This window comes from Pteropus medius, unplaced genomic scaffold (assembly GCF_902729225.1).
Source record: "Pteropus medius unplaced genomic scaffold, Ma_sr-lr_union100, whole genome shotgun sequence".
In the NCBI taxonomy this organism is placed as follows: Eukaryota; Metazoa; Chordata; class Mammalia; order Chiroptera; family Pteropodidae; genus Pteropus; species Pteropus medius.
The window spans coordinates 1841020-1858172 of record NW_024340700.1 but is presented as its reverse complement, the minus strand read 5'-3'; the positions used below and the strand labels follow the sequence as shown (position 1 = coordinate 1858172).

At 44.7% G+C, this 17153-nt stretch overlaps 1 protein-coding gene across 1 annotated transcript in view; it reads right to left on the bottom strand.

Moving 5' to 3' along the window:
* The window catches only part of SLC22A3 (solute carrier family 22 member 3), an 84277-nt gene that overhangs the window by 9861 nt on the left and 57263 nt on the right, over nt 1-17153 (bottom strand). The window contains exons 6-8 of the mRNA XM_039881190.1: nt 6043-6140; nt 5709-5923; nt 72-180 (exon numbers count right to left, since the gene is read on the bottom strand). Coding sequence (XP_039737124.1) covers nt 72-180; nt 5709-5923; nt 6043-6140 — 422 coding nt within the window. The remainder of the gene's footprint in view (nt 1-71; nt 181-5708; nt 5924-6042; nt 6141-17153) is intronic.

Below are 17153 nucleotides of genomic sequence, written 5' to 3'. Positions count from 1 at the left end.
TTTTAAATGAATTCAACACATTTAGTTGTGGAGTTACTTAGGAGAAACCATGACATAGATGTTGGAATTACCGTAATGTTGTTGGGTACAATTCTGAATTTACCAAATAAACAATTTCGAAGGCCATGGTTATCCCCAGCCTTCCCAGAGTGGCGACCGTGGTCCTCAACCATGGTATTCCTGCAAGCACAGAAAGTTTGGAAGGCAAAGGTTAGGGGGTCAATAAAATTTTACAGAACAATGAAGGGCATTTGCTTTGCCCTCCCAACCCTCAGTCTTTGCAAATTTTAAGCACGAATGAGCCATATCTTCTAACATCGTAGCCAAATTTCAATAGCGACCACCCCGCCAGTACGATAGCCAACATCTCAGTGTGCCAGCTGCTTCTCTGAGCAGGGTTCGATTGCAGACATACATTCGAAAACCATTCGCTGGGCAGCCGCTACACTGAAAATATGTCGGGCCTGAGTACACTGGCCTTTTTTTCTGGAAGGTAGCCTGGCTTGTGCACTTGAAAACCATCGCCAGTGTCTAGTGTCCCTTTGTCGTCTCTGCTCATACCCTTTGTGATCACACACAGAAGAGCTGTTCCCAGCAGACCCGGAGTGGTCCGGACACGAAGCGCCTTTGGTTTCTAGAGAGCAGCAAGGTTTCATGGCCTGGGGCCTCCGGAAGGGGCTGTCCAGGCCGTTGTCATCGCCGTGGCCTATGCCACCATCGTCTTCCTCAGCCCCCCTCTTGCTGCTTTCCCCCGGAAGTTATCTGGAGGAGCCCGAGGCTTAAATACTAGCTGGTTCATTGATTTAAAACGAAACCTTTTAGGGATGTTCGGCTCGTATGAGGAAACGCAGAATGTTCTTTGTCAAGTATTTTCCTTCTTTTGCGTTTTAAGGGAAGGAGCAGACCGTTTCTGCTCAACAATGTCAGTACTCCAAATTTCTCGAATTGTGCCGCTCATGCCAGCCTTTCCTGGAGGACTTGATGCGAGGACACGTGACCACACGAACGTGAGCAGACCTACCCTCCTACGAGAGCCAAGGGCGTTGGGCAACGGCCGACTCCATCTCTGAAAATGAAACCTTTCCCTCTCACGACCACACTTACCTGCGCTCACGCAGCACTAAGTGGTCCCTTTGTCTTCTAGAGTCATTGCACGTTCCTGAATATGTAATTTCGTAGCAGAAAAGTAGGCATGAATGAGGAGGACGAGAGAAGAGACTCAAGCTCAGTAGATCTGTGCGTGTTCTTGCTGAAGAATATTTATAAAGAATATTTAACAAGCAAAGAATGGTAAAACCCACTAAATAAAACAATTTAGGAGGCGAGCAGAGAAAAAGATGGTTCAAGAATCCAGATCATCGCTGAGAGGCCCCAGCTCATTGCGTTGCAAACCGGCCGAGGTGTTTCTCCCGACTGAGAACACCTGTAGCTCCCCCATAAACAGCGGTTACATCAGGAGCGAGGTGATCGGAGCTGTGCAGATGCGAGGTGCTGCCATCTGCATGACCGGCACAGGACGGTCATGAACATGTGTTTTATTTAGGTTTTCTGTTCTCATTAAGGCCAGGGAGGGAGACTGGGAAGCGCGCTCCACCCCCGCCTTCGGCAAGCAGGCGGCACAGCACCTGGGGGACCTGGGGGACGGAATGTGGGAGCCGTTGCCCAGTTCCCCTGGGTCCCAGCCCAAATGGGCAACTCCCCCACCCCCACCGTGCTCTCCGCCTGCCAATGTGGAAATAATTGGATTATCCAGGTTCGGTACTTAGCTTATAAGCTTTTTCTACTGAATCAACACTGCTCTATAAGTGAGTCCCACTGACAACTTCCATGACAATTTAAACTTACAGCTGAGGCTAGGACAGTTTGCTGGAAGGAACTAAACAAAAACCAGACTAAAACACACACCTATACACACACCATGAACAACATATGTGGTTAACTCGGTGAATACAGATAAATAACTAGTCCATTCAGAAAAACGTTCAGAAAACACTGTCAAGTTGACAGCCCTGAGGAGACACAGTCGATCTTACATGCTGACCCTAACCTCAAAGACCCTCATCTCCTTCCAAGCAGTAGAGGCCAGTATTTACACCGCCACCAGGACAGACATTCTGTTGAAACAGATTCTGTGTAACAGAAGTCCCAAAGGCACTGCACAGTTTATCGACTAAGAATAAAATGAAAGCAATTTATCAGAGAGTGTAAACGGTGTGCGAAGATGACAAGTGCACACAGAAACTCTTGATCGCCCCTGTTGTGTGCTAAGTTCCCTGTGAAGTGGCATTGTTTGGTAACAATGACCAAAAAAACACAAGACAATTTAAAAATGAGCACTGAAGCTGAAATGGTCTTCCCCAGAGTCATGACAACAGAAAAAGTGTGTCTGTCCCCTGCGAATGGGGATTTTGTCAAGCTTCTAGGGATTAGTGGGAGTAACACCTCGATTTTTGTAGAAAAGATGCAAAATTTTAAATACATGCAATTTTGTATCTCCTCTGAATGGACCCGTCTGTTCTGAGTTCTGAAATAAAACTTAGTGAAAATTCCTAGCAAAGATATGTAAATTAAGATACAGGGACTTACTTTTCACATGAAGAGAAATAAAAGTAAAAAATAGTTTTTTCATTTCAGAAAGAAGACGTAACCAGACTACTGGGTTTGTAGCCATAAACTCAAACTACCGATGGTGGATGAGGTGGATAAAGAAAGCTCTTTATTTTTCAGATTTCGATTAGAGTTCAAAAATTTGAGTCAAAAGCAGTGAGTCTTAGGTGAGGACATGTACTGCCTAAAACATTGTTTCTTTTTCCAGAATTTCATTCTCTAGATCATGAAAACTTGTGCGTAGTGGAGGGAAAGCTGGTTAAACTATTTTCTATGAGCCGATTCCTCTAAAAGGCTAATGAGCATTCTCCACGGGAGCCGTCAGCCATTGATGATGACAAAATGACGGAGGGGCACAGTCGTCCTAGTGTTAATGGAAAAGCCCCCGCCACCAAGCCCAAAAATGGACCAAAGGACCCTCAACTCCAGTGAGAAATCTCTGCCTGTATTTGGTATGTGAAAGGTGCGTTGGGAATTTGAAACCTATTCTTGTCAATCACGACTGACACGTGACTACAAAAGCAGCCAAATCCGTGGAATATATACATAGAATGTGTCCAAAATAAGAGCCATTAGTTTTCCGCATTGCTGAGAACAACTCCAACGCTTAAAAATGGAGGTCACATCTACAAAATAAAACTGATCAGACCAAACAGAGAAGTCTATTTGTTGCCCATACTTTCCCATATATGAAAGTGTCCTCTGCACGAGAGCTTGGTTCCACCCACCTCGCTACATCCACATCGATTGGACATACAGCCCTGCGTGCTCTCTGGGTCATGCTGAACACAGCACACGTTCAAATCATCCCACGCATTCTCGGGCCAGAGAAACTCTCCCGGGGTAAAGGGTACGTCATGAAATCACGGGCTGCACTAGTCTTCAATCTTTCTCTCATTTCCCTAATTTCCTGTGCAATGAATACTCAATCCTTATTCCACAGGCGACGGGAACAGAAGACCTCATCTTAGGGAACTCCGTTTTTAAATCAAACCCCAAACCAGGCGGTGCCAAAGCAAAATGAAAGAGCAGCGAAGTATCCAGTGTTCCCGATCTGTCACCCTTCCACTCAGACTGTATATAATGCCCGACGACAGGAATTATGTTCATGGCTCTATCCCCACTCCTGGTTTAGTGGAGACAATTCATAGATACTAAATAGACATGTGTTGACCAATATCTATTATACAGATTCTCCAACTCTTAGAACGTATCAACTCAATGCAGCCGATTGAATAGTGTCCCCCAGATTCATATCCAACCAGAACCTCTGAATGCGACCTTATTTGAAAACAGGGTCCTTGCAGATGTGATGGTTAAGACAGAGACACCGAGAGAAGATCATGTGATGATGGAGGCGGAGATTGGAGCGATGCTGAGGATTGCTGGCAACCCGCGACCCCCAGGAGCTAGGAGAGAGGTGTGGGGCAGACCCTCCCCCAGAATCTCTGGAAGGAACCATCCCTGCCAGCAAACAGCGGAAGCTGGAAGAGACTGGGTGGGATCCTCCCCTCACGCAGCCTGGCCCTGTGACGCCTTGGTCTCCAGCCTCGGGGACTGTGTGAGAATAAATGTCTGTTATTCCAAGCCACCCAGTTGTTACCACCACCCTAGGGAACTAATACGCCCAAGGAAAATGAGATCAATGTGACTAGTCAGTTCTGTTGATCAGTTCCAGAGGACTCGACATTGGTTTATTTTCCCCTCTGTTCTGAAGATAGGCATTTCTGTAATTTTATTGAAATAGGATCTATCTGATGTGTTGGGACTTTGTAAACCTTCATATAATGAATAAACTCATCTGTAAATGTCTGACTGTTTGACTTCCACAATATTATCACTTCTTTCTTGGTCTTCAGAGGAGTCTCAAAAAAAAAAAAAGACAAGCTGTCTTATGCTGACACAAACAACCACCAGAGAATCTAGCTGTCCCCATAACCCCTCCCCACGCCCCCTGAAACACAGAAATAATGAACTTGCTCTAATTCACACATTCATTCGCTGGGAGTGTGAAAGGCTCTCTCCATCCAGTGCCTGCTGTGTTCTAGAGATAACCTGGGCTGTGTTCACGGTGCGTTTGGAGCCACAGGCAACTTCTGTCCATGTATCAGGCATCAACTCCCCAAAAACTTAACTCTGAAACGTCTTTGAAATCAGCTTCTGCCATCTCGGCCTGACTGCCACCACCTTCCTTCACGCTCTCAGCATTTCTTCCCCATCGTCCTTGTCCAAACTGCTGCAGCCTTGAAGAGGTCAACCCCGCCCCCCAAAGTTCACGGGACCATAAGCAAGCTCCTGGCGTGGCCTGTGGGACCCGTCACCGCTGGTGACAGATGATCCCCCAGTCTCCTCAGCTGGATATTCCAGTGATAACAAAGGACATGTGGTTCCTGACCCCTCGGAGGTGGTTCCCACTCCTGGGAATGACACTCTGCATCGGAAAACTCGCTGCCACCCTCCCTTCTGCCTGGCACATTTCTTTTCCTTTCTCATACATGCCTCGTTCTCACTCTGCGAAGCTTTTCTTACACACCCCAGGAAGCGATCACCCCTCACACCTATTTATTTTTGGTTTTTTGCTTGTTCTAAATCTTGTGAGTCATCCTATTATTTCGTTCATCATGGTGAGTTGTGGAGTAGTAAAATATCTTTCTCCCTCACTAGGTCGCGAAGCTTCTGAAGTCAAGAACCGTGTCTTCCTTCCTTTGCCACCTCCACGTTTCTCATGGGGCTGGAGATATGGCCAATGCCCAGGAAATATTTTAAGCACTGTCGATGCCGTCACACGGTAAGTCAGATAAAGGTGATTAAAAGTAAACTATAACTTTATGAGCTAGGTTTTGCTCAACACATATTTCATCCACAAATGAACCCGAAAATGGAGGAAAGAGAAAAGTCTATAGAACCCATCTCTTAACCCTCAAAGTCTTTACACCGATTAAACAGAATATGGAATAACATCACTACAGCGTGCCCGGCGCCAAGATTTTGATGCGATGCTACATTTTCGAAGGACGAGAGTTTCCCTAGTCTTGATTATTTTGATTTAAGGTTTTGTTTTCAAGTTCTCAGCTGCCAAGCAGACTTGGAAGACAATTTACCTTCCGGTAAGAACGCTGTGACGAGGCACGCCACCCCTGCCACGACATTGCTTGCTGCGAAGGGAAGGCGTCGTCCAAAACGATCGATGGTCAGTAAGATCAAGAGAGCCCCGGGCAGTTCCACGACCCCCGAGATGAAGAAGTCGATATAGAGGTTGCCTCCTACAATCCCCAGGCGCATGACGAGTCCTTGATAGACCACCGCACTCGTGAACCTGGAGCGACATTGAAAGACGACGGAGAGCAAGTCAGAGATAACTTCAACCTAATTGGAAGGAAGGGGTGCCGCGTAAATTTGACACAAGCTTTTGAATCCGTCGCAAGTCAAACTTACCAAGCAAACATAAGTATAAGCGTGCACTTCCTCATTTGGGGAGTTCTCACCAGATCTAAAAAGGATGGATTACTAACTTCCTCATCTGTAACAGTGATCTATACAAGAGAAGCAGATTTCAGTAGCAATATACAGCAAGAAACACCTGCATATTATAGACTTGTCATTGACTAGATTCGAAGCTACCGAATCAAATGACCCGGATGAACTGACCCAGGCCTTCCGCAATTACATCTTCAAACCCGACAATGAAAAGCCTCTTTCCTAAATCAGATTCACAAAGATGTGATTGCAGCGCTGAGAATCTCGTCTTAAGCTAATATTGGCAGTGCCGTGTGCTAAACCGTTCTGAGTAAACAGAGAAACACGGTGTGTTCTAAATTCAAATACATTTGTGCATTTATCAAGTTGGAGAAAATTAGCGTAAAAGTGGCAGAAGCAGGTGGGATCCAAGCAAGTGCTTCTTAATCTATTAAATCCTCAAACCTTATGTTGACAAATAAGCTAGAGTGATGTTAAGTTCAAGGGCAAGCATGGCCCCAAAGGTATCATTTTGCTTCTGTCCGTCTGGCATCATTTTGATCCAGGAAAATTCAGCTCATCAACCTCTGGCCATCTGAGAAGTTGGTCTTTTCCTTAATTCAATTAAACCAAGATTGCTGTTTGTCTCCTACGCGTAAGTCAAGATAAAGGAAATACTACTGAACAACAAACCCTCCTTAACCACAGCTGCTTCCAGAGGAATCATAACCTGATTCCCTGAGTGACAACCATTTTACATCTCCACGTGCAGCACGTTCTGTAACCTCTGTTCAGAGGGCCCTTGGACCTCCCCACTCCCGATCCCACCTCCGCTGGGAGGTCCGTCCCAACCTCGGGTAGGACTGATAACTCCAATCTGTGCTTCTACTCACCAGACCTCTAACTTTGCACCTACACTGCCATACGCCCTACGGGAGCTCTTGGAGGGCGGGGGCCGTATTGTAGCACCAAGCAAGAGCCTTGTGTTCAACCAATGTTTGGGTGATGGTTGAATGTTGAAACAAGAGACAAGTGCCCTGGCCATGTCCGTTCCCATAGAGGGCTGCCCTCAGCCTTTGTCCTTCTTTTAAGTGAAAACCCTGCCTACTAAAGCCAGGACCTCACTATTTCAGATCTGGCCCAGATTGAGTGCAAATCTGGGCAAATTTTCCTCTAAGCCGTTGAGCCGATCTCTGCCAGTTGTCACAGGAATTCGACTTTGGATGAATTCGCACTGAGAGTTACTTGTCAACCATCTATTCTAAACATTATACGCAATGGGTCAACCAAAGCTTGATACCTCCTGCCTATGCTTACTCCAGAGAAAGTCACACACACACACCACACACACACACACACACACACACACAGAGAAGATCGCAAAATGGATGTCTTTAGATTATTTTTTTCCTTAAATCTTGTCAATACTGTATTTCTTCTAAACCAAAACACATATTTTTCACATTTTAATTTCTCTTAATTTTGGGATGTCTCCTACAACCGAGCTGATAAGCAAGCGACATGTCATAGTTTAAATAATATGGATTTTCTTACTTATGATACATAAAATGATAACGCGCCTTAAAAACAATAGTGTCTTAGAGTCAACAGTATCTTCCATGACGATGCTCGTGAAAGACTGCTGAGTCCACCATCCATTCTTTGCTTCTTCCTTTTGATAACAGAATTTTAATTGGGCACGTGGCTGTTTAGCTAAACTCCCATTTTCCAGCCACTCTTTCCTCTATGGGTGGCCCTGTTACTAAGATCTCAGCAATGAGGCGGCAGTATATATGTTCTGGGTCCCATCCTTTAAAAGGAAATGGCTTGCTCTTCATTTGCTGTCTTTCCCTCCCTGAGGACGGAAGAAGAAGATGCTGGTGAACCAGCTTCAACCGTACGACCTATCACAGGTGACAGTGGACAGAGAAGACAAAGAGAACTCGGGTCCTGGAAGGCCTCCCACAGCAGAGCCCCACTCCGGGGCTGGGCCACTAGCCTCTGGGTAGGCATGTTAGAGAGAAAGACACTCTTCCCTTTTTTCGTCACTATATTTTTGGGGTCTCTGTTTCAGCAGCAAGTTGACCTGTACCCTAATACGATGCCTATTAAGATGTTCCCTGAGCTAATCTTTTAAATTTTAAGACCCCAATGAAGGACTTCTTGTTTTTTAAACTTCACTTTTGCTGTTCCAAAAATAAGGCAGGAACACCAAAAGTGGAAGAGGAGAACTTACTCTGTTACAACAATATATTATTATGGGGGTGATTGTCAAGACGTTTCCCACAGCTAGTTTTTAGATATTGCCCATATTAAAATGACAAACTTGTTGGTCACGGGGGTGGGGAGAATGGCACAGGGAACGCAGTCAGCATTAATATGATGGCTAGGTTATTAATATGATGGCTAGGAATGCAGTCAGCATTAATAAGATGGCTAGGTGGAGGGCCAGGGCAGGGAGGGGCAATTGGGGGGATCGTTTTAGGAACTATATAGATGTCTAACCAATGTACTGTATACTTGAAACTAATTTAAATAAATTAAAAAAATAAAAATAAAATGACAGACTTCTATGGAGTGTATAATGTTTGTTAGATTCTGGGCTCAGCACTTTACATGAATTATTTTATTAAATTTTCATCAAAACTCTGTAAAGTTAGTATAATAGTCCCCTTCTATCTGCTGTTCCACTTTCTACAGTTTGTTACTTGCGGTTGACCACATTTCAAAAGTACTAAAAGGAAAATTCCAAAATAAACAATTCGTAAGTTTAGACCGTGTGCCACTCTGAGCGGTGTGATGAAGTCTCTGCCGCCCAGCTCTGTCCCATTCAGGACACGAATCATCCATTGCCCAGCGTCCCCAAGCTGCAGACAACGTCCACCAGTTAATCACTAAGCAGCTGGCTCAGTGATCAGATCGACAGTCACGCATCGCAGCTTTTGTGTTCAAGTCACTCTTATTTTACTTAATAATGGCCCCAAACAACAGCGGTGATGCTGGCACTTTGGATATACCACAGACAAGCCATAAAGTATTTCCTTTAAGTGAAAACATGAATGCAGTAGAAGAAGCTATTTTGAGAGAGAGAGAGAGAGAGATAGAGAGAGAGAGAGAGAGCGTGCGCACATTTACATAAATTTCAGTACAGCATATTATTATAATGGTTCTACTTTATTATTAGTTATTGTTGTTAATCTCTTATTGCACCTATTTTATAAATTAATCTTTATCATAGGTATGCATGTATAGGAAAAACACATAATATAGATAGGGTTCTGTGTTATCCGTGGTTTCAGGCATCCACTGCAGGTCTTGGAATGGATAAAGGGGAACTGCTGTACTTTTCTTAATCCCATTTTATAAATAAAAAATAAGGCTTAGGACATTAACTATTAAATAGCAGGAAGATATCAGAGTCAGGATTTGAAATCAGCCAGTTGACAGAGACACTCTGTTCTTAACCCCACACCGGGCTGCTGGACAGACAGCTGTGTATTCTAGAAACATCTCTGTAGTTGACGCTCACTTCTAGAGATTTTTAAAGAAAGACATTATGCTCTTGACCAAAAATCTCATCTTCAGTTAAAACACTGTTTTATGGAAAAGTTAGATTTGACTGAAATAATTTGGATAGATTAGATCTGGCTAAGATAATTTAGATTTTGAGGACTTGGAAGTTCAAGGTTAAAACCACCTGTCACAGGAGGGCAGATTCCCTCCATGGGTGTATCACTCATTCCAGCGATTATTTTCTCTTCACTCTGGGCTTCTCCACAACTCAGACTTGGATCTGCCTGGTCGTGGTCACCCCAGATGATTTTCTGGAAGCTCAGCTCATCTGCACACCTGCACCACCGCTCACCCTGAGCGCACGGCTGATGGCAATCCTTTTTTTCTTCTTTCAAAAGCAACATTTACAACAATTTATTATAGGCTTTATTTTATTTCTCTTCGATCTTCTTATTTTCTGCCAATAGCTATGACTTACTTCTATCTACTACATAAAACTCGGAACAACTTCACTTTCATTCAGGCCCAAATGTCAACATCTCAGAGCTCAAGGCAAATCATATGTCACATATTTCGAGATCTCTCATCAATTTGGGTAATTTGATATTTAAACACCTTTGCACATTTTCTAATTATTTCTGGTTTTTAACTGTTTCTAAGTGATAAAATAATTGAGCATTTCTCGCCTTCATGTCAGTCTGCAGATGTCACCTTTTCCCGATCAGATCTCTAGGCTGGTTAAGTCACTACATGGCCACAGAATTATGACGTGCTAGATTTCAACAAGACAATAGAGGTCTAAGCCTGAGGTCAGCAAACTTTTTCTGTAAAGAGCTAGATATTAAGTACTTTGGTTTTGTGGGCTGTACCATCTCTGTCACAACTACTTGACTTTGCCATGTGTAGCGTGAAAACAACCACAGATGGATATGCAAATGGATGACTGTGAGTGGGGTCCAATAAAACTTTACTGACAAGCACAGGCAGCAGACCATGTCTGGCTTGCAAGCCACACATGGCCGCCTGCTGAACCCAAGGGTTTGTGCTGGAGGAAAGGAACCTATACAGGTATCACTCTTACTTCTGCTACAGAGGAAGAAGTTGAGGCACAGAGAAGCGAAGTAGCTTACCCAGTGAGGACCTGCAGACAGTCAGGACATTTCCACGAGGCTGACACCTAAGTCTGCATTGCTAACCATTACGCTACACTGTGTCTGCAGCATGCAGAGTATACTGTTTATTTCATTGTTTAAAAGTATGCTCGTATCATTTCGTGAATGGTTCTCACAGGGTAGTGGGGTTACGGTAGGTTTTACTTTCTTCTTTTTGGCTATCCTTTTAAAATTCTTTTAATATGCTTTTAAAGTTAAAATTTAAATCTATAATACTTTGTAATAAGAAATAAAAAGCTCATTATTAAAGCAATGGATTTAAATTAGATACCGGTGTATATTTTTGCTGTTGATATAGTATCATTCTCCCTTTCTCATTTTGAATAGAACCTCCACTCCGCCCACCATACACACACACATACACACACGCCCCACACACAATTCATCAATTCATGTTTTCAGAGAAGCTAACTATTTCCAGTTGTAGGGGAGGCTTAATTACCTAAGGATAATTCCATCCGCCATGCCAGTAACTGGGTATGTGACTCATTCTGAGCTAATGAGGAATAGACATGTGACTCATGTCTATTTGAACCAGTGAGAAATGGACATGTGACCTAATTTGAATGAGAAAAGGGTTTCTGGGAAAGTCCTTCACTGCTCTTCTGTCAGAAGCCCCTGAAGGAAGCTCTCTCTCTCTTCCCTCAGGGAATTGATGAGGGGATGGTGGGCTCAACCAGACCCGAGTAGCATCCCACACCCAGAAGAGGACCAGCATACAGACGAAGCCACCCTGCTAGCACAGCGTCGAGAGAGAGAGAGAGATAGAGAGACAGACAGAGAGAGAGACAGAGAGAGAGAGACAGACAGAGAGAGAGAGAAACATGGCTTGAGATTGTTGAGACCCGAGTCTGGCCAACTCCAAATTCCAAATACATGAGCCAGGAAATGCGTGTATTGTCTAAACCTGTTTAAGTTGGTTTTCTGATAGTTGTTGCTAAAAGCAGAACTATCTGGAAAAGGTAGTCCAGAATAATGCTTTAACGACTGAATATTTGAGGCAAAATCATTTTGTATGGGATCAAACAGTTGCTTCAGTATTCCAGTTCACTCTGTAAAAATATTCGGTAGTCGTCTTAATTTTAAACTTGTAAGATTTAAAATCAAGCAGTCACACGATCTCTGCATTTCCAAAGTACCAGTTTAATGTCCTGCGTGTATCCTCGACCAAAAGAATATGAAGGGCTGATAACGAGCGAAGGTGATCGAGACCACAACACCCCACTTGCCTGCCCAGTGAGTGAAACAGGATTAATAGTACTCCCAAGTAAGTAACTATTTCGCCAACTCGAGCACAGATCCAGCTGGTCTTTGATTTACTAACATGTTCTCCACAATGACGCAGATATTCTGAAAGATGACCCACTTTCTGGTTGTCCAAAGACCTGGAGAGGCTAAAAGCTGTCTCTTGGATGGAATTCATCCAGAGAAGTTTTGGCAGCTGTGCGTAGCGACTGTTTCAGCTACTAATCTCTCCCAACCTCTAGCTCTGCATTTTGAAATTAAGCCAGGCTTCTTTTCTTTCACCAAAGGGTTACCGAATTCTGTTTCATCTGAGTCAGATACAAAAGAATAGACATGCCGTATCAAGTTATATATATGTATATATTTAAATTTGCCTTATCGAGATGTAATTTCCATACACTAGAATTCAGCCACGTTAAGCACACACTTCCGTGAGTTTGGCAAATGTCTAGCATGACGTAACCGCCACCAGCATCGTGGCATGGAACATTCCTTTAACCCTAAAAAGTTTCCTCCTGTCTCTTTACAGTCGATACTCACCCCACATGGGGCCTTCGCCCCTGGCCACCCCTCATCTGCTGTCTGTCATTACAGCTTTGCTTTTCTAGAATTCCATATAAATGGAACCATACAGCATGCTGTCTTCTGATCCTAGCTTGGCATTGCATTTTGTCACATGTTGATGCTGTCTAAGTGGTACGGGCCCGCTTTAATTTGGAGCGAAGGAAGATGGGACGTTTGTCTGTTTGCGGGCCTGTTGCCTAGTACCGTCACTCACAGGAACAAGTTCTGCTCAAGGCTAAACTTCACATGCTGCTTCGCTTTGACTTATTGACAGAGCTGCTTGCTATTTGCTCTGGCTGTCTCTTACTGTTCTTAATTCCGCCAAGACGTGTTTTACAATGATGTACGCTATTAAAAAATGACTTTATTCTTCTTTCTTTGATTAATCTAGCTCTGTTCACAGTTCTTCCTGGTGCCTTTCTGAAACATTTCTTCGCGCTGACATTTTCGTTTACATTGCCAAGGAAGAGGAAGATATTACAAATAATGATCTGTTGTAAACGTGGTATTCAGAGCTCCCCCGACAGGGACAGGTTTCTGGTGAAGAAAGACAACCCAACATAGTTAGGCCAGAAAAACGATATTTCACTCAGACCATGTTATTATCGGTGCATTATTTAAACTCTGTGAGCCGAGGTTCTCTCATCAGTAGGAGGTAGTAACGCTTCTCTCTTATCATTTGGAAGATTCAATTAGGTAACCCTCCTAGAAGAAGAAAGAAGGCCACCGACCAGCGGGGTCCGCCACGGGGAGGGAAGGGGACAGTATCAGGTGGCTGCATGTGCAGCTTGCAGTTTCATCAATAGGTAGATTTTTTTCATCCGTGCCATATTTCACAAGGAAAGGCGGAGATATGAATGAGAAGGGGAGGCGGTCTGTTCTTTAGTCCAGCCCTGTGATTTAGTCAGTGGAGGTGTCACTACGAGTTCCCTACATGCTCTGTTCTCTAAAAATTTTTAATCTCGAAGAATTCTGTGGGAATCACATATTACTTGAGGATTTGGGTCTCACTGACTTGGAGGACCAGGATCGAGCCCCAAAGAAGGACTACCCGTAGGTCTTTCACACAAGCACAGGGAGCCGGAGGACAGGAGTACACAGTGACCGCTGTGGTATATCAATGTCCCCAACCCACTTCCTCATTCGTCAGACAAGAGCCAGCACTAGCAGGCCCAGGAGTAAGTATTTAGCACCACAGAGCTTTGGCCGGCTTCTAGGTGACAATAATGCTATCTGTCATCCGTAAAAGACACTGCCAAATTACCCATAGTGCTTTGGGAATTTTTAAAAACCTCCTTAAACTTCGAAGCAAGAACAGATAAAATATTTACCATATAAGAACTCATATGGGAAAGAACTAGCCATATGAAAATTATCATGAGCATTTGTTGCTTATTAAAGTAGTTAAAAACAAGTCCTACCACCTAGATTAGTGCTGTCCGATAAAAATATAATTGAGTCAAATATGTCGGTTTCAATTTTCTAGAAGCCACATTAAAGACAGGTAAAAAGAACAGGCAAAATTAAATCTAATCCGTTCCACTTAATCCAATCTACCCAAAATATTACGTCAACACATAATCCATACGAAATGACTAATAAGACAGTTTGTGACAAAGACTTATGTCACACTAAATCTTTGAAACCCACTGTGCAGTTTATTCCCACGACGCCTCTCGATTCTGACGAGCCTCGTTTCAAGGCTCCGGTGTCACACGAGGCTGCTATACGGGACAGAGAGGATCCAAACAACCTTGGGCCCGGCCAGCTCTTTGGTTCGGATACTCTGTAGAGAAGATATTTATTCCGTTCGTCTGAGCCTGGCCTGGGAGAGTGCCTCCCCGCCCCTCCAGGACTGGGCACATGGCCTAGAACAGCAAAAGTGCCTCTATCTGGAGGTCCCGGGAAAGAGCCAAAGTGCAGCCTCAATATTCACAAAGGTTAACGAGTTGCAGCTGTGGGTCATGTGTTGGAACATTTCTTCATTTCTTAAAAACAAATCTGAGCGGGTTTGGCGGGGGTGGGTGGGAGAGGTGTTAAAATCGGGGAAAGAGGGAGGAGCGAATGTATGCTCAACTCTAAAACACTCACCCTAAATACTCGGAACCTGCGGGAGAATCACTGAAATTTGATGTGAATGGATTGGATCAAACATGTCATTGAACTCTCCAATGGCACCGATAAACGTCAACGATCATTACTGAAACAGAGTTCTCAAATTTCGGAGAATTCGCGGCATCCTACACCGCAACGGTATGTTCTGTCACACAGAACTTTTAGTTTGATGAATAGTCAAATGGAGTATAAGTCACTAGTTAGATAAAGATTTTTCTGAAGAGGGAGAAAAAGCTAGCGCAAGCGAACCAAAGCACATCGCCTGATACATCACAGATCAAAACCAAAACCACGTACAGATACCTTCCACCTTTTGAAAGTTCACGTTAAGCCACTTCACTCTTAGGAAAGACCAACATCAGTACCTTTTGTCGCTCACTGAAAGAAATCCAAAGAGGATTTTTACTTTTACGAAAGAAAGTATTCCGCAGCGAGTCGCAGAGGCAGCGTCCACCCCACAGCAAGAGCAGCCGGGCCCGGCTCTCCCAGGAGCCGTGCTCAGCATCTCAGCATCTCAGCATCTCAGCATCTGGCCGGGCTTTGAACTCTGTCCGTGAGCATCTGTGTTCTGTCTCCACCTATTTTATTCATGCTTTAGCAAGATGGGTCCTCAGGTGATTGCTACTTCGGCTTCCCAAAGGTTTCACAGGACCGCGCTGCCTCCGGAGAGCGAGGAGAGCCTGCACGCCCGTCGAGATTCTCATCATTTCTTTTTGGTCTTCTGAGTGCTTCAGAAGTGACTGCACGAAGAACACGGTCTTTACCATGGTAACAATAGAACGAAAACTCACGAGATGGTCCTCGTCCTCACAAGCTGGGGGAATATTTTCCACGAGGTTCAGTTAGCTCCTGCCCCTCCCAGCTCTGTCTTTTCCAGGGATCGAGGTGTCTGCAGGATTCCAGGGACACTGTGACTTCGCCCGCTTAGGTTTCTGGCAGGTGTCTTCTTCCAGGGGCCCTATCACACAAGTGCCGGGATGGCATCCTCTGGAGCCCGCAGGTTGGGGCCGCCTGCCTCCTGTGCTCCTGCTGGCCTTTTTCTCTGGCCTTTTTCTCAGGAAGCTGGTCTGTCTCCTCGCTCTCTCCACGCAGCTCACCGGACTCTTGGCCCCCGGCAGTGGGTCCCTGCAGAGCCAGTCCCCGGCACTCCGCATTGGCTTGCTCCGCGGGCATCTATCACTTCAGGGTGTTTTACTCAAACCCCTGCGCTGAGCCGCGTGCCCGTGGGGAGGCCAGGCTGCCCTCCCGCTCCTCCATCTCCCAGGAGCCCCGCAGGAGGGCTGTCCCCTGAGCCCAGCCTTCCTTCTGCTCCCAGTCTGCCCTGGAGCCCTGGTTCTCCGACGGGGAAACAGGTCTTCATTTATTTTTCCGTAAGATCTTGAACTTTGAGCAAAGCATTAATTTTTTTTACCAGTCATAAAGGCAAAACTCGTCCTTTGCGATAATAATTTGAATCGAAAAGCATTGCTCTTCCTAAGCGGTGCTTCTCACACTGAATCCTGTGTTCTTAACAATTTTTATATTTCCTAAAAGAGCTTGGTGGTGGGACTCATTAGCCCCGTTTGCCAAATATTTTTGGTTCCTCACCTCTCTCCCCGCCCCTCTACAGGGGCATGATGGGATTGCACTGCTGGACCCCCTCAGGATGGGGTGAGACCACCTACCCAAGTCTGCCAAGAAGCCGTGAGCATTTCATTCCTGAAGAGAGACCCTCTGAACACTCCCTGTTCCACAGTGGCCCAGGCCATGATTGCTGGGACAGCTCAGATTCTAGGGGGGACCTCGTGACAGGAGAGGACCCCCACCCCTGCCATGAACCCGTGGAACAGATGAGAGTTCATCCTCGGTTGTTTTGGGGCCCCAAGATTTTGGTACTGTTTGTTACACACGTGCCCCAGCTTATCCCAAGCAATAAAGACTGTGGAGTCTCGAGTTTACTTTTTAAAAAATCCTCTGGTCTACATCATCTTTTTGATAGGAATTTATTATGCTAATTTTGAGTAATTGAACTAAGACTGTTCCGTTTAAATTTGGGAAAATTGCATTTTTTATGATTTTGTCTGTTTCTTATAATTAATCAGTCTTTTGGATAAAAATCACACCATGAAAACTCCTAAAAAGAAATGAATACTATTTCTAATGCATTGTGAATGAATAGGCACGAAAGAGTTTACCACAGAAATAAACCATGGACGTGGAACAATGAATCAGAGAGATCCTGGAGCAGAACTGCCATCTGCGACCGCTTTTAGCTAAGAACTTATGCCTGAGGCCAGGAAGAAGCTAACAGATCGATTTCAGCCCCCAAGGAGATCTAATGAAGGCGAGATCGTTGGGTCTCAAAATCATGGTCTCTTGTTACATTTACGAAGTGTCCCCATCCACGTCACCTCCTTCTAGAGTATGGAAGGCAGGCATTAGTGTCTGAGAGCAAGTCCCATCTTTTAAAGAAATGCTGGAGTATCTTGGAACAGTCACATC